Source organism: Danio rerio, chromosome 13 (assembly GCF_049306965.1).
Source record: "Danio rerio strain Tuebingen ecotype United States chromosome 13, GRCz12tu, whole genome shotgun sequence".
Taxonomy (NCBI): domain Eukaryota; kingdom Metazoa; phylum Chordata; class Actinopteri; order Cypriniformes; family Danionidae; genus Danio; species Danio rerio.
In genome coordinates this window covers 4,431,344-4,455,099 of record NC_133188.1, presented here as the reverse complement: position 1 = coordinate 4,455,099, position 23,756 = coordinate 4,431,344, and the positions used below count along the sequence as shown (strand labels likewise).

At 33.6% G+C, this 23,756-nt stretch overlaps 1 protein-coding gene across 1 annotated transcript in view; it reads right to left on the bottom strand.

Moving 5' to 3' along the window:
• Nucleotides 1-16,210, bottom strand: part of pde10a (phosphodiesterase 10A) — a 114,109-nt gene extending 97,899 nt beyond the window's left edge. The window contains exon 1 of the mRNA NM_201102.2: nucleotides 15,991-16,210. Within this exon, the coding sequence (NP_957396.2) occupies nucleotides 15,991-16,054 (64 nt within the window). The 5' untranslated portion in view covers nucleotides 16,055-16,210. The remainder of the gene's footprint in view (nucleotides 1-15,990) is intronic.
• Nucleotides 16,211-23,756: the final 7,546 nt, after the last annotated feature.

The following is a 23,756-nucleotide window of genomic DNA, read 5'->3' as shown; positions in this document are numbered from 1 at the left end:
TACTGGTTTGTTAATAGCGTGAATTCTGCATTAAAATAAAGTGTGACTGTCTTTTTCTGAACATATTTTGTTTTAAAGTCTGAAATAAACACAGAAACACATTTAAAGAGCTAAAAAGGCCCATTTCACAGACTTCTGTCAGATTTAGCTCACTTTAATATACAAATTTGTTTATAGTCCAAATATCTAAAAAAAAAAATTCTTAGATCAAGTGTCCTACCCAAAGCCCATACCTAAACCCACTAGCTTACTACCATTAATAAGCAGCTAATTAGTAGTTTATTGAGCTAAAAGTCTTAAGTTACTGGTTTGTTAATAGCGTGAAATGTGCATTAAAATAAAGTGTGACTGTCTTTTTCTCAACATATTTTGTTTAAAAGCCTTAAATAAACACTCAAACACGTTTAAAGAGCTAAAAAGGCCCATTCCACAGATTTAGCTCACTTTAATATACAAATTTGTTTATAGTCTAAATATCTAAAAAAAACTCTTAGATCAAGTGTCCTACCCAAAGCCTATACCTAAACACACTTTACTACCATTAATAAGCAGCTAATTAGTAGTTTATTGAGCTAAAAGTCTTAGTTACTGGTTTGTTAGTAGCGTGAATTGTGCATTAAAATAAAGTGTGACTGTCTTTTTCTGAACATAGTTTGTTAATAAGAAGGTAGTCTTAAATAAACACACACACACACACACACACACACACACACGCACACACACACACGCACACACACACACACGCACACACACACACACACATTTAAAAAGTTAAAAAGGCCCATTCCACAGACCTCTGTCAGATTTCACTTTAATACACAAATATAACCCCTCCCCCCAAATTATGGTAAGCAGATATACACAAAACCTGACAGGCACACTTCACTAAGTGAATGTATATAGTGGATTTACAGTAATACCACGCACACACACAGTAGCTTTCACGGAAAGGTAATTTGCATTATTTCCACTCTCGTGGCTGTGGTCATTAGGAGGAAAGGGTACGGGCTATAAATGGCCAGCTGAGATTGAGATAAGCCAGCGCTGAAACTGGGAGCACCGCTAACTAGAGTCCTTTCCATCAGGTTCACAAGGCCTTGCCCTTTATAAAACCACAGCCAAGTTATGCAGAATATGTTGTCACTGTAAAGCGACCTCTAATAGCCGTGTGGTTCGCATCCAAACTCACATGTTTAGGAAGGCGCCATGGAGCCAGAAATTAGCTTTTTGCCCTCAGGTCTCAGGTCTTTTTTATTTTTAACAGTCAGAGTTAAACTTATCACAAATGAAAAGATCAAATGCACAAAAAGAGTCCTGATAATAGAAGTCTTAAATCTTATAAGTGAACAGAGCGTTGCATTCACACAAGTGCTTTCTTTTTTCAGGGGGGTGTCACATGTTTTGTTTTGCGTTTTTCTTTTTTTTTTAAATCTCTATTTATTTATCCAATCTATTTTTATCCAGAGTGGTTTGGGCTATACCTGTGAAGCTGTGCTAACTTTCTGTTTTTGTGATTTTAGAGTTAAACGGTAAAGGCAAAACATCCACCATTACAATCTATAAGTATACAGTATAAAACTAAATGAAAATAACTTATAAAATAATAACTTAAATAATAGTACAACGATGAGTACAACGTGAAGTATGAAAGTCTACTTGCACTGTTATATAAATTAATCTTAACAGGGACTAAGCTGAAGGAAGCGAGCGATTTAGTAAGTGTTTTTTTTTTTGCTACTAATAACTGGATGTCGCCAGAACTAGACCCACTGAAAAATGTACAGTGGAAAATTAGCTTCTGTGGTTGCCAGAACTTCATTATTAAATACAGCAGAAACCAAACAGAATTTATTAAAAGTGATGCTTAAGTACAATATTTTTTTAATCTTTAAATTAATGAAATACAGTAGTTTACCGTAATTTTTTTGAAAATGTTTTTTGAAAATGTTTTTTCAACTGTAAAAATCTGGCACAGCTGCTGATTTTCACTGTTAGTTTTATAAACTTAATTTTTAGGGTAATGAAATACAGCAGTTTACCGTAATATTTTTCAATTCTGTTACAGTTTCTACCATATTTTCAAAAGTAAAAATGATGATTTTCACTGTAAAATTTATTTTTTAATTAAATGCAGTAGTTTACTGTAAAATTTAGCTACTTCTGTTATGGTTTCTACTGTATTTTTAACTAAAATTCTGGCAGCCACAGCTGCTGACTTTTTACTGTAAATTTTATGCATTTATTTTTTTAGAGTAACCAATTACAGTGTTTTCCTGTAATTAAATTTTTTTTATATATTACAGTTTCTACTGTATTTTTAATAGTAAAAATCTGGCAACAACAGCTGCTGATTTTTCACAGTAAATTTTATGTATTTATTTTTAAAGGGAATACAGTAGTTTACCATAATATTTAGGAAATTCTATTGTGGTTTCTACTTTATTTTTAACAGTAAATTCTGGCAACCACAGCAGCAGACTTTTCACTATGAATTTTATGAATTCTTTTAAAGTAATGAAATACAGTAGTTTACTGTAATATTTAGGAAATTCTTTTACAGTTTCAACTGCATACCTGACAACATTCGGATCATAAATTCTGGGAGATTTTATCCGGGGGTGCGTGCGAAGCAAAGAGTGTGTGTGCGTGTGTCTGTGTGTGTGTGGGGGGGGGGGCATGCGCGAAGTGAAGAGGTGAAGAGGGGGGGGGCAGGTGCGCACAAAGGGATGGCGGGGAGCGGGTATGAAGATGGTTGCGTGTTGGGTTCGACACACATGGGGACTGTACCAAAAAAGCTGAGTAGTGGGGGGTGGGGGGTATTGGAATTCCGGGAGACAGAACAATATGGGAGAAGGGCGGGAGATGGGTCTGAAATACAGGAGACTCCCGGGAAAAACGGGAGTGTTTGCAGGTATGTTCTACTGTATATTTAACAGTAAATTCTGGCAAGCTGCAGATTTTTCACCTTTATTTTTGGGGATTCGTTTTTAGAGTAAGGAAATACAATACTTTACCGTAATATTTATGAATTTCTTTTTTTAAAGTGCACATTAAATTTACAAAAGGAGTTACATCTTCAAAAAAAAGGTTTAAGTGGTTGCTAGAACGGTTAGGGAAATGGAATTATTGAGTGGAACTGGAACCAGAATCATTACATTCCTAATGACTCCCAGCCGTACTTCCTGTATGCCTCTGCTGAAGCATTGGAGAAGGAGTGTTTGATCTGACAGCGCAGCTCTCGCAGGAGGCCAAAGATGCTTTTTTTTTTTTTTTTTTACCAGGCACATCTGGAGAATTCCTTTTTCCCAGAAGAGCAATGGGAACAAAGGAAAGCTCTGATGAGAACAGCAGACTCGCAATCTGGAGATTCCTTACACAAGGTCATAAAGGAGCTCTGGAGTTCTGACATCATCAAACGAACAGAGTGCTGAGTAACAGTGTGTGCTCAACCCATACAAACTTTATATGATGACACATGGGTCTGTCAAATCAGACTCCTCCTTAAAGGGACAGTTCATATGAAAATGAACATTAATACTTAAGTGGTTTCAAACCTTTATAAGTGTCTTTCTTCTGTTGAATACAAAAAAATATACACTCACCGGCCACTTTAATAGGTACACTTTACTAGTACCATGTTGGACCATCTTTTGCCTTCAAAACTGTCTAAATCCGTTGGCATAGATTTAACAAGGCACTGGAAATAATACTCAGAGATTTTGGTCCATATTGACTTGATAGTATCACACAGTTGCTGCAGATTTGTTAGCTGTACATCCATGATTTGAATCTCCCGTTCCACCACATCCCAAAGGTCCTCCATTGGATTGAGATCTTGTGACTGTAAAGGCCATTTGAGTACAGTGAACTCATGTCATAAAGTGCAAATCATCTCAGACTGGTTTCTTGAACATTAAATGAACATGTTTAAGAAACCAGTCAGAGATGATACGTGCTTTATGACATGGTATGTTATCCTGCTGGAAGTAGTCATTAGAAGTTGGGTACACTGTGGTCATAAAGAGATAGACATGGTCAGCAACAATACTAAGGTAGGCCGTGACATTGACAAGATGCTCAATTGGTACTAATGGGGCCAAAGTGTGCCATGAAAATATCCCCCACACCATTACACCACCACCACCATTGATGCAAGGCAGGATGGATTCAGGCTTTCATGTTGTTGACGCCCAATTCTGCTGACCCAAACATCCAAATGTGGTAGCAGAAACCGAGACTCATCAGACCAGGCAACGTTTTTCCAGTCTTCGACTGTCCAATTTTGGTCAGCCTGTGCAAATTGTAGCCTCAGTGACTTCCATAGCAGGAAAAATGAATGCTATGGAAGTCAATGGTTTTGGTTTTTTAGCTTTCTTCGAAATATCTTGAGCAGACAAAAAAAGAAAGAAAGAAATGAGTAAATGATGACAGAATTTTCCATTTTGAGTGAACTGTCTCTTTAAGCTTTCCACATTTTTTTTTTAATAATTTTGATATTTTAACATGCTTTGACCGACTTGCTCAAAAAGGTCTTTAAAGTGTTGCCGATTTGAAGAGTGAACTAAACCCGAAGCAAAACATTTAAAAACAATGCAATTACATTAAAATTACATTAAAAATTGCATTAAACATTAGCACTTTTTATAAATACATAAAATAATACTTTTAAAAGAAACAAGGCTTTCAACGAGGGAATGCATATATAGGTTATTATTTAACCAATTTTATAAATAACTACTCAGCAAAGTTCAGAAACATTATTTTATATTTGCAGAAAAGACCTTAAAAATGATGTTCACATAACTAATTTGCGGGGCTTATTGGTGGCTCAGTGGGTAGCACAGTCGCCTCACAGCAAGAAGGTTGCTGGTTTGAGCCTCAGCTGGATGAATTGGCATTTCAGTGTATAGTTTGCACACCTCCGGGTGCTCCGGTTTCCCCCAGGGTCCAAGCACATGCGCTATAGGTGAGTTCACTGTACTCAAATGGCCTCCACAGTCACCAGATCTCAATCAAAGGTGCAACCGACAAATCTGCAGCAACTGTGTGATGCTACCATGTCAATATGGACCAAAGTCTCTGAGGATGTCTTGTTGAATCTATGCCATGAAGGATTAAGGCAGTTAAAAGGTGTAACTAATAAAGTGAGTGTATGTATATATTATTTGCTTATATAAATTACACAATACTATAATTAAAGAAACAATAATACGATACCTGCAAGTATATTTTCTGCATGTGTGTGTTTGTCTGTGCTACAATGAAGTTAGTCGCAACTCAAATAAGTTATAGATAAAACCAAACAATTATATAATGATCAACATGCTTATTCCAACAGGTCCACCAGACTTCCTTTTCATGCTTTGCAACAACAAGTAAACGGCATAAACAAGACTGTGGGATAACACAAGCAGTGAAGGACACATTCAAAGGTCATTCCTGCAGAAAGAGTTTTTTTTTCAGTTAAAATCATGCACGTGAGAGAAATTGGGGGAGGGGTGCTGTTTAACCACAAGGTCTAGAAATGCTTTTTTTTGTAAGTGGAATTTCTTCGAGTTAATAATGGACTGTTTTTAAAATGCAATTTGATGCACAAGATGCTTTAAAGGAGACCTATTATGCCACTTTTTACAGGATCTAAAATAAGTCTGACACCCAGAGTGTGTATGTTAAGTTTTCAACCCAGGCACATTCTGAAAACGTACCTCTGTATACATTTCTGGATGTGATACATCCTCGGAGCTAAATTGTTTTGGAGTTATTGTTTTCGCGAATCCACCAGAGGTAGCTGTGTATGCTTTTTTAAAATCTCAAATTTCTCTCGCGAGTGCCATTCGTGGCTGTTGTTCTCACATAAATCCACCAGAGGCCTCTGTCGACTGACTGACCCACCCTCCTCCTACCCTAAACCCAACCAATAGTATTTTCAAAAGCAAAGACTGACCAGCCTACCCACTACCCACCCACCGACTACTTAATCCTTTATATTTATATCCTATATCTATTCTTATTATATCCTATATAAATCCTTAATATTTACATTTTTTCATATGTAAAGATATTTGCCTATTGCTCTCTTGTGCGTAAGCGAGGCGCAACTCTGCGCTGGAGTTTAGACCGGGTTAGTTTTGGTCTAATGAAAAATCTATTATAGTTTCTCAAAATAGCAACGCGCCAGCGGTCCGCCTCAGAACGCCTCCCTTTTTAGAGCAGAACGCCTATGGGCGCATATATGAGCGCTTATGCATTTGCTATTTAAACAGCATAGCGCAACGCCTCAAAACGACTCTTGCGCAGAGCTGAAACTACCAAAAGACTATTGCATCGCGCCTTGCGGCACACTGCGCCGAGTGTATGATAGGGCCCTGACTCTTTTTCAATAGAGGGCAGAGCTAAAAATGCCTGTGTGTCAGCATAGTGGCAGATTCAAAACCCTTACGTCGGATGGCTGCTTCTCGCTCTGGGCTGTCTATGCTAATGAGGGAGAGATGGTCACTAATGGGCGGGTCTTTCCCCTCTGATGAAACACGTACAAAGCGAGAGTGTCAAACAAAGTGTTTCTGCAGACTATTTTTATCGAGTATGATTATAAAAAGTATGATAATAAATGTTTACCATTAGAGGCTGGCTATATTCACAGATTATTGCCACACAACTGTGCCTAAACTGTACTTATAAATGAATTTGTTGCATAATAGGTCCCCTTTAAGACTAACATACCGACTCTAACATCTAATAAATGTTATTTCAAATTTCATGGGACCTTTAATGTCTTTGTTTAATCAAAAAAAGCTATACCTGAAAACTTGGTAATGAGTATTTGAAAAGTGCACCTTGACATTTGTGGCACGTCTGGCAGAGAGTTTTGACTATATATGACGTGAGGCAGTTTCGTTGACTTCTATAGTGAATGCCTGTTTGAGGAGGGAATTTACTTGGATGATTAAATGACATCCAGCTGGGGGAGGAAGTATCTTCGATGAGCGTTTCCTGCATGACAATGCATCGTTCTTCATTGAGTTAAGCACTCTGTAGATGGCCTGTCAGATCACATTAATGTTGACCTGGAGTAGCCTCAAAAACGGCCTCTGTGGAGAGGTTCATCTCACACACACATAGAGAGAGACACACACACACACACACAGGGCTGGGCTAAAATAAAACAACACAACGCCACCGGTAGCATGATGTTCCAGACATTCTGATAAAAAAATACATTAAAAAACGTTTTAAGACTGAATAACTTTTTTGAATCTAATGTTTAGGAGGGGTAAGACAAAATACTGTCAAATTGAACCAAATACACAGCTGAAGTTAGAATTATTAGCCCTCCTGAATTATTATTATTGCTTAAGGGGGCTAATAATATTGACCTTAATGGTTTAAAAAAATATAAACTGATTTCATTCTAACCAAAATCAAGCAAATTAGACTTTCTCCAGAAGAAAAAATATTATAGGAAATATTGTGAAACATTCCCTGCTCTGTTAAATCTCATTTGGGAAATATCTGAAAAAGAAGAAACATTCACAGAAGGGCGAATCATTTTGACTTAACTATAAAATGTGTTTAGATAAAATGTAGCCAGCTCTCAAATTAAAATACTTAATGTTTTTCTTGATCACCACAAAATTCTGAACAAAGATCAACCAATGCTCTCGAGTTTTGCAGACTATTTGGGTAAATAAAAAAAACATTAAAATCTGTTGCTGGGTTAAAATAACAACATTCTAAAGACGGTTAAATTAAATTTAGGTCAAAATTGGATATGTTTTGTGTTTGTTTGGCTTTATTAAACATGACAACAACAATGGTTATATTGTTATTATTATTATTATTATTAGATATTTTTAAATAATTATACATTATTGATACTATTTTACATATTTTATAGGATTTTATCAAATATAATATAACATATGTTATTTAATTATGTTATAATTATTATTTTATATAATTCATCATTATCATAATTAATAATATTAAAATATTTATTATTATTTTAATTATTATTTTAATTAATATTATTAGTAGTGGTCTTTTATATTATTATTATTATTATTATTATTATTATTATTATTATTATTATTATATTTTTATATAATTATAGTATTATTATTATCGTTATTGTTAGATATTTTATAGAATTATATTATAATTATTATTTTATGTATTTATATATTATTAGCATTATCATAATTAATAATAAATTATTGTTGTATATTATTATTATTTCTTTAACTATATTATATACATATTTTATTTAATATAGCATTAATATTACAACTATTTTAATTATTATTTTGATTAATATTAGTAGTAGTAGTAGTAGAATATTTTATATAATGATAATAATAATTATTCTTATTACTATTTTATATTGTATTATCATTAATAAAAATAAAATAATAAGAATTATAACTATTATCTTATATTATTATTATTATTATTATTATTATTATTATTATTATTATTATTATTTTAATTATATTATATTTTATATAATTATAGTATTATTATTATTGATGTTTTTAAAGTAATAATAATAATAATCATCATTATTATTATTAATAAATATTTTTATATAGTTATATAGAAAAAAATATTTTATATTTTATAAGATGATATATTAGAATTATTATTTTATGTAATTATATATTATTATTATAATAATTGTTGTTTTTATTATTGTTTTATATTATTATAAATTCTATAAATATTTTATATACATATTTTATGTAATAATTATTATTACTATTATTTTATATTTTGATATAATTATGTAGTATTATCATTATCATTGACAGTAATAAAATAATAATAATTATTACAATTATTATTAATATTATGTTATATATTATTTTTATTATATTATATTTTATATAATTATATTATATAGTATTATTATTGTTGTTTTAAATAATGATCATTAATATTATTATTAATTCTATTCTATTATTATTAATTTTATATTATACATTTTTATATAACCATAGCATTTTTCAAGGAAAATGTTGTACATTGTAAGAAATTTTATTATCACAATACTTAATAACAATATAGCATATTTTTCCAGTATCATGCAGCCCTAAAATACATCATAAAAGCACAGTGCAAATCTATGGTGAGATCAGGAAGATCCACGCATTTTATATAGACTTATGGCCTGATATAATTATAATAAGAATCCACAAATTGTATTTTTAAATGAAAAGACATATGCCAAAACTGTGAAGTAGAAATGGATGGCATGCTGCCATTGTTTACGTGCGGTGATGTGCTGATATCAGCAGCTCACAGACGGCAGCAGGAAGCCCAGACTCAGCACTGCCTCTGAGAGATGCAATGACACACCGGCCGCAAACTCCCTCAATACACAGGAAAAAAAAACATCTTCAGCAACACACTGCTCTACTCCTGGAGGAGCATTACCACGGAGTATCCAAATGAACACTTATTTAATGTTAAATACATGTAATCTGATGAAAACAGCTACAGAAATGGGCCGTTATTTGTTTAATGATTCTTTAGACTTTGCATTCCATTATTACAGCTGGGAGAGCTTTGCAGGAATTCTGAATTATTATTTAGTTTAGCAGTTCAATTATTTAAATTATTCCAGTCTTATTCCTTCTTTCACTCTTTCAATTACTCTTAAAATAATAATAATAATAGTAATAATAATAATAATCTTCATCATTATTATTAATAGTAATGTTATCATTATTATTATTATTAATATTATTATTATTCTATCATTCATTTTCTTTTCAGCTTAGTCCCTTTATTCATCAGGGGTCGCCGTCCTATACATTCTTTGACTCTTTCAATTACTCTTACACTCTTACTTACACTCTTACTCTTCTGCTGGTCTTAACTATCCTGTCTAATAATAACAATAAATAATAATAATAGCAGTAGAAGTTGTTGTTGTTGTTGTTGTAGTTTTATATTATATATTTTAAATAATTATATATTATTATTATTATTATTATTATTATATATTTTATATTATTATATGTTATTATCATTTCTTATTATTTTATATTTTACATAATTATAGATTATTATTATTATCATTATTAATTATTAACACAATTAATAGCAAAAATAAAAATATCTATTTTTATTATTATTGTAATTTTTATTATATTATATTTTCTATAGTATATTTATTTTTAATAATAATTATTATTATATTTTATTTTATTATATGTTATTATTATTTCTTACTATTTTATATTTTATATAATTATTTATTATTATTATCACTGATATCAAAAATATTATTATTATTATTAATATTGTTATTATTATTGTTATTGTTGTTGTTGCATTTTATATAATAAATTATTTTTAATAATAACTATTATTTTATATTTCATATAATTTTATATTATTATCATTATCATCATTAATAACAAAAATAAAAATAATATCAATATTTTTATTATTGTTGCTGTTTTAATTTTATTTTATTATATATATATTATAAATATTATAAAATATATAATATATTATATAATAAAATAAATATATTATACTTTTTATATAAAATTATGTTATTGTTTCTTATTATTTTATATTTTATATAATTTTACATTATTATTATCATCATTAATAATAAAAAATATATATAATAATAATAATAATAATCATTATTTATTATTAATAGTATTGTTATCGTTATTACTCATTTATTTTCTTTTCAGCTTAGTCTCTTTATTCATCAGGGGTCGCCAAAGCGGAATGAACCGCCAACTACATTCATTCATTCATTTTCTTTTTGACTTGTCCCTTTACTCATCAAGGGTCGCCACAGCGCAATGAACCGCCAACTTATCCAGCATATGTTTTACACAGCGGATACCCTTCCAGCTGCAACTCAGTACTGAGACACATCCATACGCATTCACACACACATTCATACACTACAGACAATTTAGCTCATCCAATTTATCAACACCACATGACTTTGGACGGTGGGAGAAACCGAAGCACCTGGAGAAAACCCACAGAGAGATCATGCAAACTCCAAAGAGAAAAGCCAATTGGTCCAGCCTGGACTCAAACCAGTGACCTTCTTGCTGTGAGGCAACAGTGATAACCACTGAGCCACCGTGTCACCCAACTTAATCATTTCTTGTTCCCAAATGGGTTAAATTACCTTTAATCTTACAGTCCCAGGCCTTAAAAACACATTCATGTGAAAATCATACACACTATTAGATCAGGATTCACAATGCCCCAACAAAACATGTGAACTGTGTTTTTGGTTAATTATAATCCCAACTTGACATTGCAGATCCTGTGATGTGACTATTGCAGATGCACACATTGCGATATAGATGCTGAAACTATATATTGTGCAGCTCTAATTATAATAAACAAAGTAAACACAGTTATTACAGTGTGTTAAACCTGTGTATTTGCATTCGAGACTGCATTCAAACAAACCTTGGCCAGGAGAAAACATAATCACAAGCAAGCCGACATCTCTACTGTAACCTCAGTAAAGCCTCTGCCATTACCTGTCAGCAGTCCCAGGACACGCGGCGCTCTCACGTCAATACTTTCAATGCTAATTCTGTCATGATAGCCATCAGAGGAGGTCAGGAGAACAACATCTACACTCTGCTGTCCTATACGCACACTTTGCACTGTGGGTAATAATGTCAACAATTTTATCACAGCCTGCATGCGAAGACGTGATTAAACACAAAGCCACCGCCATCTAAACAACACGCGGGAGAGAGGAGCATTAAAGTGAGGCCTTGCTTTTTGTTTTGTTTTTAGAAATTTAGGTATTCAGAAATATGAATATGAAATTAAATGACTTTCTTATTGATATAATTACTGATTTAACAAATTGCAATATGCAACCTGCTTTAGGATGAACGTTTTATGTATTTTTTTTCAATCAAAAGATACACTGTAAAACACTTATATGAACAATAACTTATTAAACTTAGTTAATCATGTACCAACTTAATTTTATAAATTATGCAAGCAGTTTTAAATCGGTTTAACATAATAAAAGTTCAATGGACTCATAGGGTTAATTTGATTCAGCTTAAAAATGTAAGGCAACCAGGATATTTTTACAGTGCATGCACAATAATATTGTTATACCAAAATTTACATTATTGCATATTTGTATTGTGTGTGTGTGTGTGTGTGTGTGTGTGTGTGTGTGTGTGTGTGTGTGTGTGTGTGTGTGTGTGTGTGTGTGTGTGTGTGTGTGTGTGTGTGTGTGTGTGTGTGATAACAATACAGTTGGAGAAAATATTAGCCCGAATATTTAAAATATTTCCCAAATGATGTTCAGCAGAGCAGGGAATTTTTCACAGTAATTCCTATAATATTTTTTTCTTCTGGAGAAAGTCTTATTTTAACTAGAATAAAATCAGCTTTTAATTTTTTTTAAAACATCTTAAGGTCAATTTTATTAGCCTCCTTAAACAATAAGGGCCCTATACAACACAATCTCACGGCAATTCGTAACTTTTTCATTTAGTGGCTAATTCGTACAAATTCGTACAATCTAATTCGTACATTTTAGTACGATTTGCGTATCCCCCAATGACGGTTGGGTTTAGGGGTGGGATTAGGTGCCACGCCTCCTTTTTAAAATCGTACATTTTCTTACGACTGAACTTGTACGAATTCGTACGAATTAGCCACTAAACTGCCAAAACGTACAATACTTACGTTTTCTCGTGAGATCAGGCTGGCCCTATCATACACGCGGCGCAATAAGAAGCAAGACATGTTTGCCCCAATGTGTTGCTATTTTCAGACCAATGCAACCTTAATTTTCCTGTTTTCTGCCATTTTGTTTAAATAGCAAAACCATTTGCGCCATTTTGTGGACTCAGGGTGTTTTGGTCTAGAAAAGAGGAGTGTTAAGGCACATTGTTGGCGCTTTGCTATTTTGAGGAACTAAAATAGACCGCAATAGACCAGCTAAAAGCAGAACTTAAGTACAGTGTATAGCGCTTTACTTGTGCGCCTCGCTTATACATTGCTTAGAACACGCAGGATGTACAGCAATAAACAAATATCTTTACAAATGAAAAATAATTAAAGAAATGAAATATCTAAAAAATTTATATATACACTGATTAGATACGCCTAGTTCGTTAAAATAGAGCCCTATACGTTTTCTGATTGTCCACGGAATAAACCATTGCTACACAATGATCTGCCTAATTACCCCAACTTGTTTAGATAACCTAGTTAGGCCTTTAAATGTCGCTTTAAACTGAATACTAGTAGGGCTGGGTACTAAAATCAGTTTCAATATTAATTAACCGAACAGCACTGTCAATAACGATAAAAGAAAAAGTCGTTATGTAGTTTCGGTAGGAAGGCTATAGTTGTATTAAAATGTGGCTGCTAAGCGCGCGCCTTAGATGGAATGTCAATAAGCTTAGGGTGCATGTTGGTGAATGTGAAGCACATGCATTTTCCAGGTACACCTAGTTAAGAAAACATCTGAACTTTTCAGAATGCCACGAGTGCACAACGATTCATGTAGGTAGAACTAATCAATCTGCTTCACACTTTGTATGGAATATACACGTTCCAGTAAAGGCAGACTACTTAGCTCAAACACTGCAGCGCTTTTATGTGATTTTGATTTTATTGTTAAAAAAAAAACTATGAGAATTGTTAAATAAGAATCTGTTAAATGAGAATCTGAAATTATTTATGGCATACTTAAACAAAAAATAAAGATAATTTAGCATTCAAAAATGTTTTATTTAGATTTTTTTAAAACAAATTTGTCTTACACTTCATATAGATTTGTCATAGTATATGTATTAATTCTAGTACTTTACCATAAACTGACATATTCTTTGTTTCAGGAAGAAAAATGTGACATGAGATGTGGACAAATTGTACACAGATCACTACTGGTGTTGATCTGTTATTTTAGATTTCAGGTCCATGATGCTCCCACACATTAAAAAATACTATAGTAATATCTAGTAAATGCTTTTAAAACATACTAATACTATATTAAAGTGTATATATTATAGACTTGACAACTCTACAACTCTGCGTGATTTTCGTTTTATAGTAAAAAGCAAGAAAACGTGCTAAATAAGAATCTGAATTATTTTATGGCATACTTCAACAAAAAATAAAGATTTAGTATTCAAAAATTTGTAATTTTTTTAATAAATTGATCTTACACTTCATATTTTTTGATTTTTCATAGTATATGTTTATTCCGGTACATAGTATACGTTAATTCTGGTACGTTTACCATAAACTGACATGTCCACCATTTGGTAGAGGTTGAGGTTTAAGAAATGATGGGATGTGTTGAAAGAAAATGCATTAAGTGTGTTAACTAGCAGCATTAGAAGTTTAGAAATGCAATGCATTTTTTTTCTTGGTGGGGCAGTTAAGCATTCAGTACAAGGAAATGCACCATTTGAATTCTTTAATATAATTATTTAATTGAATTATTTATACAATGAAGATGCAGCTTATTGCTGTTTTACACTTGATTATTAAATTTCTGTACCGAATTCTTACCAAATAGAGCTATTGAAGTCATCTGGTGAAAGTATATTCATATATTGCAATTAAAAAAGCATGGCAATGTCAGATTTTTCCCAATATCGTGCAGCCCTATTATATGCTGTCATTATGGCAAAGATTAGAAATTAGTTATTAGTAATTAGTTATTAAAATTATTATTTAGAAATGCGTTGAATCTTTCCATTACAAAGAAATTGGGGGGGAAATATACGGGGGGCTAATAATTCAGGTGGCTTCGTAATTCTGTATATAGCCATATACAGTGCTCAGCATAATTGACTACACCCCATTTTGAAAATGAGTATTTTTATCTATTTCTCAGTGAATTTAATTTTGGTGCATTTAAACAAAACAGATTTATTAAACAGATATATTTATTAAATTTATATTTTAGTTACCAAAAAAATTACAAAATTGAAGGATAATAGAATTAAATTCAAGCAAAATATTGCAAAAAAATAAATTACAACCTACAAAATTTCAACTAAATTTTTCTATATTTTTGCTTCTCTTGTTTTAGATTTGTATAAAAAAATTCTATAACATATAAATTTGGCTGTGCTAGTTTCTGGACCGTTATCATAAGTTATTTTTTTAGATAAGCTCCAGATTTGGCTTCTCTACGGACCAATCTAATGTATATGCACAGGTATAATATTGCATAGCTTCCTATTAAAAATATGAATTTAATAGAGAGATTTGTGAGGGGTGTTCTTATATATGCTGAGCACTGTACAGCAGAACATAATATTGAATCAGTGGATCATAATAATTATTTATAGACACTAAAGAAAATAAAAACACAAGCAACATCTAACAAAAAGTCGTGCAGAAATGTTTAAATAGATGAAGATTATGATTGATATGACATCAAATTCATGCCCTATACAGTATACAGTATGTAAAGAAAGCATCTGCTTACTAAATGATGGAACAGTGCATTATTCTGGAATCAAGAACTATATTTTAAACAAACAAACAAACAAACCGTTTTACCCTCAGCAATTTTTGGCTTACTAACAGCATGATGCTATAAAATAAAAAACGCACTGTCTATTTAACATTCCAGTATACACCAGTTGACTTGTGTGTGCATTTTAACATAAAGAAGAAATCCCAGAAAACAAGTTTATTGCCACTTATCATTAATCCAAAGGATGAGCCATCATCACCATCTCTCACATGCAAGTCCCCACCCATCAGCTACTGCACTAAAACTTCACACAAATAACAGGTGATGACAGACAAATCACACAAACAACTTGCACTGCAATGGACATAATCATTAACAATGCCTTGGAACTGCCAGTAAAACTTCGCATACATAAAACGAACACAAAAGAAAAGTTTCCCAGTGCGCAAGAAAAACAAAACGTTGCATTATACGCCACACTTACTAACAAGTACGCAAGGGAAATGTTAAAGTACACCTACTTGAGCCAAGGAAACAGTCCGTGAACCTTCGGAAACAGCTTGTGGAAGGCGGACCATCTTCCATGTCTGACCGCCAGCGAGTAGGGATAACTCTGGATGTGATCTGCGTCTAGTTTAATGTCGACCCGCTGCTATAAATGAAGCGATCCGACCCTGACACGCCGGATGACATCAAAGCGCGTCAAGATTGGAAGACGTTCTAGAACGCCGTGTTTTACGCGCGCTCAAGCGTCTGTGTGTCCAGTATGTAGACGGCGCCCCTGTCCTCTCCTCCTAATATAATGGTAACAAAAACAAAAGGCGATGAGGACTCGTCTCTTGTGGAGCCGGAGAATGGCTCTGAGAGCGGCGGCGTTCGCGTATCTCCACCCCGGCTGCGCCGCACTCTGGCGCAGCTGCTCCGCTCCGGACTGCTGTGGTGTGTTTTCCCACTGCTCACGGGGGGAATGGGGGCGTCATTTCTCAGGGTTGGACGTCCTCTTTATGTTATAGTGTCGAGGCAGGACGTCGGGGAATTAATATGAAAGCAGCGTGTACGGACAAATGGGTGTTTGTATGTGCTTCTTCCACTAGAGGCCATTCTCCGCTATAAAGACACGCTGGCGCATTTCGGGTCCTTTCCGAGTACAAACAGTTCCAATTTGTATCATTGGCTTCTAGGTCTCACTGTCACAGGGAGTGTTTTAATACAGGTAATACAGTTTGTGCGCAGAAAATCCCGAAAATATCACGCTGTCAAACGCTGTAAATGACTGCATATATAGTGATGAGGCAAGCAGCAGAACTGGAGAAATCAACTGTTTACTGACGCGCTCTGACGTCAGCACGCGTCAATGACTCTCTATGTGTGTATGTGTGAGTTTGTGAGTGAGAGACAAGATTTTGTCATTTAAGAGCTTTTTATAAACAATTAATTAGATTTTATTATCTTATCTAAATATTTTCAAATCAATGTACATATGTATGAATAAATAAATATTTATTTACTGAAATAATACATTCATTCATTCCTTTATTTCCTTTTTCAGCTTAGTCCCTTCATTAAATTAGGGGGCACCATGGCGGAATGAACCGCCAACGTATGCAGCTTGAGCTATAGGCTTACCCAATTCACCTATAGCGCATGTGTTTGGACTGTGGGGGAAACAGGAGCACCCAGTGGACACCAACACCAACAAAGGGAGAACATGCAAACTGAAATGCCAACTGACCAAGCCGAGGCTCGAACCAGCGACATTCTTGCTGTGAGACAACAGCGCTACCCACTGCATCACCTTAAATAATATAAAATGTAATTAAATAACATCCATACAGATTACATAAGTACAGCTGAAAACACAAATTCTTCTACTAAAAAAAAATACTCATTTGAGTGTCACAGTGGCGCAGGGGGTAGCACAAGGAAGGTCACAGGTTCGAGTCTCTGCTGGGTTAGTTCTTCTTTGATTAGAAAACAGCATATTAATTTTCATAACACCACTGTGTGAGAGGCATTATAACATTTTGATGCCTTTTATTATAAATTAATTTGATTTGAATATATTATCTAAACATTTTCAAATTAATTTGCATATATAAAAATAAAATAAAATGCAACATTAATAATAATACCTTTTATTTATAACGCACTTTTTCTAGGACCCAAAGCACTTACAACAAAGTAAAAACAACAAAGCACTGTAAAACAATAAAAAAATACAATAAAAAACACAGTACAAATAAAAGAGATATCACAAATTAAAAACAGTCCTAAAAAGATGAGTTTTAAGTAGCTTAAGAAGCATTCCTAAAGTTTGTGGGATTTTTGTGGGTAATTAAATAAATTAAATACATGCATATTACATGAATACATCTGAAAACAAAAGTGCTTCTTCGACTAGAAAACAGCACATTACTATCATAACTCCGCTCCGTTTCAGAAACATTCAGTGTACTCATTCGTCTATTAAATGTCAAAAGGAAAGGAGAAAAGTCGTGACTTGACCACATATGTTGACCCATACTCAGAGTTTGTGCATTTAACCCATCCAAGTGAACGCACACAAAGTGAACACAGACCCAGAGCAGCATGCTCTCTTGCAATTCGTCATTTTATCATTTTATTGAACACTGATACAATTTCTTGATCTGATCTCAATTTTTTTTTCTCATAACATGAATTTTCTTTCTTACAGTACCAACAATAAAATTAAACAACTGATATTTCAGTTATTTTAAAAGAGAGAGTGCATACACTTGGTGTGCTGTGTGGGATAAGGACAAAGCTGCATTTTTGTTTTTCAGCTTATTGATGACAAACTCTACCTTTAGGATCAAGGTTTTTGCACCTCCAAAATGATATGTTTATACAAAAATATGAACTATGAAGGATGTCATAAGTAGGGCCAGACAGAATCTGTAGCCATTTTTTGCTATTTCTGCAAAGAATATTGTAAAAAAAAAAATTTACTGATATATTCGAAATGATTTTGGGTGTATCGTAACAAAAAAAATTATATTTTGAATAACAAAATAATAAAATTTTAACTTTTATTTAAAGTTTACAATGCAAATCCAATTAGATCCATTTAATTGGTAAACAAAGCAAGTCACGTAATATATCTACCATGTGTCACCTAAAACAGGGGTTCCCAAACTACCCCCAAAATAGCAATGCCAGTGACTTGCAACCCCCAATATTCTCTGAGATAGTTATAATATATATAAACCTTGCACACAACCGCACACACATACCAATAGGCCCAAATCTATTCATCGTTTAATTTTGGAGAACATCACTTGGAGATCCTCCTCCATGTTCAGTGGTGGCATATTCATTCATTTTCTTTTCGGCTTAGTCTCTTTATTAATCTGGGGTTGCCACAGTGGAATGAACCGCCAACTTATCCAGCATGTTTAAAAAAAAAACATAAAACTGGTTTCTATAGAAAAATAACCAATATTTAATCCCTACGATGATTTGGATCACTGTAAACAATGCAGAATTGTACTCAATTCATTCAGGTTGTCCCAACACAAATCGATAAAGTTAACCTAACAAGTTTAAGAGGATTGAACATAAAACAATAAAGTTGTTCCAAAAAATAGCAAGAATTGTGTTGTTAAATGGGTTGTCCACTACGATATCATTTTTGAAACATTAATTTACGTGTAATGTAGATGTATGAACAATCAACATCTCTGAATGTAATATGCTCAGAGTTCAATGCAAAGAAAGATATTGGCTATCACAGAATTAGCTTAGCAAAGGCTACAACTTTTGGGGGCTACAAAAACAAATTTGGGGACTACAAAAAAAATACATCCGGCTTAATGAGATCATAAACCCTTTAAGCATGTACATCCTATGCAGTGAAGGGGCGTGGCCAGAGGCGCTGTAATGTTATAGCAGAGAAAGCTGAAATGCCATCCAAACACTGCTATTTCCACAGAGCTTCTGTTTCTGTAATTGGGCTTTCAAATGACACGACACAAAGATAGAAGTGCTTACAGTTTAATTTTAATTGTGTTCCAGAGAAATCTAAAAATATATAGCTCTAACATTTGACAAAGGAGAGCTTCCAGAATCTCTCCTATCCTGCTGGATTCGGCTAAAAACTCCTCAAAGGAGGAGCAGCTCAAACCATAATAGCAGAAGCTGTGGATTGTGAGCCACAACCTGTAAGTTTTTTATTTGTTAAAATTAATCTATTACTTGCATTGTTTCCAGTTTTAACGGTTTGTTGTAGCAAGGACGTAAACAAGGATCTAAACAACAGGAAATGCTGTTTGGCACCGCTAACAATTAATTCATATTTATCAGTCAAGCCGCTGTAAACACACAATCTTCAGCAGTGTCTCTCCATGCGGATGCTTTCCCTGCATTCTACATCTCAAATGACAAACTCGCAAAAGAAATGTGAACGTTTCATATTACTTACACATGCTTATAACCCAAATATATATGAAAGACACTTGTCAGATTTTATCGTACAGAGCAGGCGTGAGGTTCAGCTTTGTCATTTTCTATATGATTCAGGCTCAAACTGATACGGCTAACAGCTACTCTGATTGACTGTTTTTACACTATGACAAAGCGCGTGCCTGGTGACGTGAAGCCAATCAGCAAATCAGAGCACACTATGTTAGCTGAACAATCAGAGCCTCTTGAGGGTAGGCCTTTCGAAGGAGCTAGCAAATATGATAGTTGTTTTTATGTTAACTGAGAAGCTGTATAAAATTAAAGTAGGATGAGAAAATAACGAGACTTTTAAAAAATAAAGCATGAGCACACGTTGCTTTGCATCCCATAAACACAGCCTTAAAAATACCCCATGGACCACCCCTTTAAAGCTCATGTCACATAAGTAGTTTGAACAAGTGTATGAAGTGTATGTTTAACATTTATCTTTAAGATGTTATGTTATGGTATGTTGCTTCAATGCTTCAGTATGGCATGCGTGAGTTTGCTGCTCAGTCCTTTGTAATTATTAAAGGAGTTGGGTTTCTTTTCCAGAATCCTTTTTTACCCTGAGGTTTATTCAAAGGATTTCCTGTATCATTTTGACGTCCCATTGACGTCTGTTGGGCCCCACACTTTCCAAAACGTAGAAATATTTCTTCATCTGGTGACTGAGCATTCAGTCTTTTGAGTCAGTGGAGAAAATAAGAGCTCGCATATTGCTTCTTCATCTGGTAAGCACTGTGCATGGCCAGACGAGGGTAATAAATAACACCTGAATTTATTGTATAAAATGTGTAACTAGCTTGTAAAGTGAATGTGTTTCTGTAATGCAACTTGTAATCAAACTTCAAACAAAATCCTTGCTTTTCAAACTACTTATTTAAAATGAGCTCAAACTATTTTTTTTGGGACAACTTAATTGTTTCATGTTTAATCCACTTATATTTGCAAAAATAGTTAAGCTAACTTAATCGATTTGTGTTGGGACAACATGAAGGAATTGTGGGTAACATTTTTTTTTCTTATGACCTGAAAAAAAATCTGGGTTTCACACAATTCATTCATGTGGTCTTAGCGCAAATCAATTAAGTTAGCTTATTTCTTTTTACAAATTTAAGTGGATCGAACCAAAGTCCCCTTATTGTACACTGAAAAAAATTATTCAAAGATGATTCATTTCTGCATTCTGGATTTCTGGATGGATTTACTTAATTTTTTTTACATTAATTTGTTGTAAACAATTTAATTGTGTTGAATTTAAACAAACAAATTAGGTTGAACATTATTCAATTTCATTTGTTAGTTTAAATTCAACACAAATAAATTGTTTGCAACAGTTTTGCATGCAACACTTTTAGGGCCCTATCATACACCCAGTGCAATAGTGTGTTTGGTGTGATTTGTTGCTTTTTTCAGACCAGCACAACCCTAATTTTCACATTTTGCACCCTGCTGTTTAAGTAGCAAATCCATTTGCGCTACTTTGTGGACTCATGGGTGTGCTGGTCTAAAAAGGAGGTGTGTTATTGTTGGCACGTTGCTATTTCAAGGAACTGAAATAGTCTGCGCCATTGACCAACTAAAAGCTAGGGCAGTCCAGCCCAGAGCGCGTTAGTTATGCACCTATGCAGGTCCAAATGCTTACACATTGCTTATTACACACAGGATGTACAGCAATACACAAATATCTTTACATATGAAAAAAATAGTTAAAATGTTACAAAAATTATTATTTTCTACATAAAAATAAAAACCACTGGCTTCATGCTATGTCAGAGGGCTTTTTCACTTTATTCATGACCATTTGCATTTGTATAATATGATTATTTGAAGTATTATTTATTATATGCATATTTTTATTTGTTTTAATAAAATCAATTTTAGACATGTCCACCTGTTGGGTTTTAGAGATGTATGCATAAGAATAGGACATAAAGTTGTTTAACCACACTTCATTATTATTATTGTTCATTTGTTCGCTTGCTGGAAATTAGAACTGAATTGAAACTGAAAGATTTTCTTTGTGCTTAACAAATAAAATTAAATATGTAGACTAATGAATGTCTTCAGTGGAGTGTGTTTTAACCGTTTTCTTTACCCACAAAAGTAAAGGAGTAAAGAGTATAAGTAAAGAGAAGGTAAAGAGCCTGAATGGAGGAGGTTCGTTCTTTATCCGCACACTACAGATGCTCTGTTGAACGTTTTCTTGCTGGTGAAGTGTTCAGTTTTTCCTCTTGCAAAGTCCGCCGTGTAAATAGCGAATGCGCCATGGCGTGACACAACTGACTCTTAATGGGAATATGAGATGAGACACTGACTACATTTACATGGACATCAGTAATCGAATTAATTGCTTTAATCTAATTAAGAGAATAATAAGAAAAAGTTGAGTTGAAAATGAGTTGCTTTTTGAATGTTAATTTCATGATCCTGTTTTCCGTTGTAGCACATAATTCCATTAACGTCATTGCGTCACTGCGCTATCCGCATTTCTTCTGGACTTTCATGCAATTTCGGGCGTTTCATTCTTAATTTGTCGACTTTAACTGCAGTTTGGCCCTTTCACTTTCATTCACAAACATTTCATGCACGCCCACAATGACAAACGAGATATTGGATGCAACTATGAACTGCTGGAAGATGTTGTTTTAATGGAAGTTGCAGGTGTCTGTGGTCTGCACTGACTGGGTAGGTGCAAAGAGTGTCAAACAGCCGTGTGTGTGTGTGTGTGTGTGTGTGTGTGGACTATCCTGTCGCAAAATGCAGAGGAAAGTCCTACATGATGGTAATAATTCAATTAAGGTGTTTACATGTCTGTACTGCACTTCAGCTAAAATACTCCACGCATCTTAATTTGATTTCTTTTTAGCTCGATTATAACCTTGATCTGAATAAATTAATAAAAAATCCCTGTTTACATGGTTGACTTTTAATCAGAGTATTGTCTTAATTGCATTAAAATCGAATTATTGGAATCCATGTAAACGTAGTAACTGATTGGTTTAATGCACGTTATGCTCAAAACACACCCATAACTCATTATGAGAATAAGCTCAACCCTGTTAGACCATGCGCCGGGGTGCAGAGCGTATTTTTCCATCCTTAAAAAAAGCAAAAGTGAATTCGGACATGCCCTTAGAAATAGAGCCCATAGTCTTTGACTGAACATCAAACAAAAATGTCAAGAATTGTGTGGCTTTAGCTTACTCTAAATAAGTAGTTTGAACAAACAGCAAAAATATATTTTTGTGAGTGGGGAACTCTCTCTCTTCATAAGAAAGAAGTCAATACAGTAATACACTCATGTGCAATATCATCTGAACAATAGCCAAAAACTCACTATACAACAACATATGGTCATTCATTGTGCTTGGAAGGTTAGTCTAAAAAGTATTCACCAAATATATGCTTTAAAAATCTAAACATGTATTTTCTTAGATTACTCAGGTTTAGTAACTTAAAGGAAGAGTTCACCCAAAAATGAAAATTACCCCATAATTTACTCACCCTCAAGCCAACCTCGGTTTATATGACTTTCTTCTGTCAGACAAACACAGTCAGAGTAGTTTTACATTTTATCCTGACTCTTCCATGCTGTGTAATGGATAGTGGCTTTTATTTTGAAGCTTTCAGTCTGTAGTCAGACTAACACACACTTAAAAATGTATATGATTTCAACGAAATGCTACAGTAAAAATCTGTAACGTGGTTAACAGTACGTTTCCTTATATATACAGTAAATAACCATCAATTTACGTACCCAGAATTCCCTTCATGAGATCCCTTTGCATTACTATGGTTCTTTATATTTCTTTCTTCACCA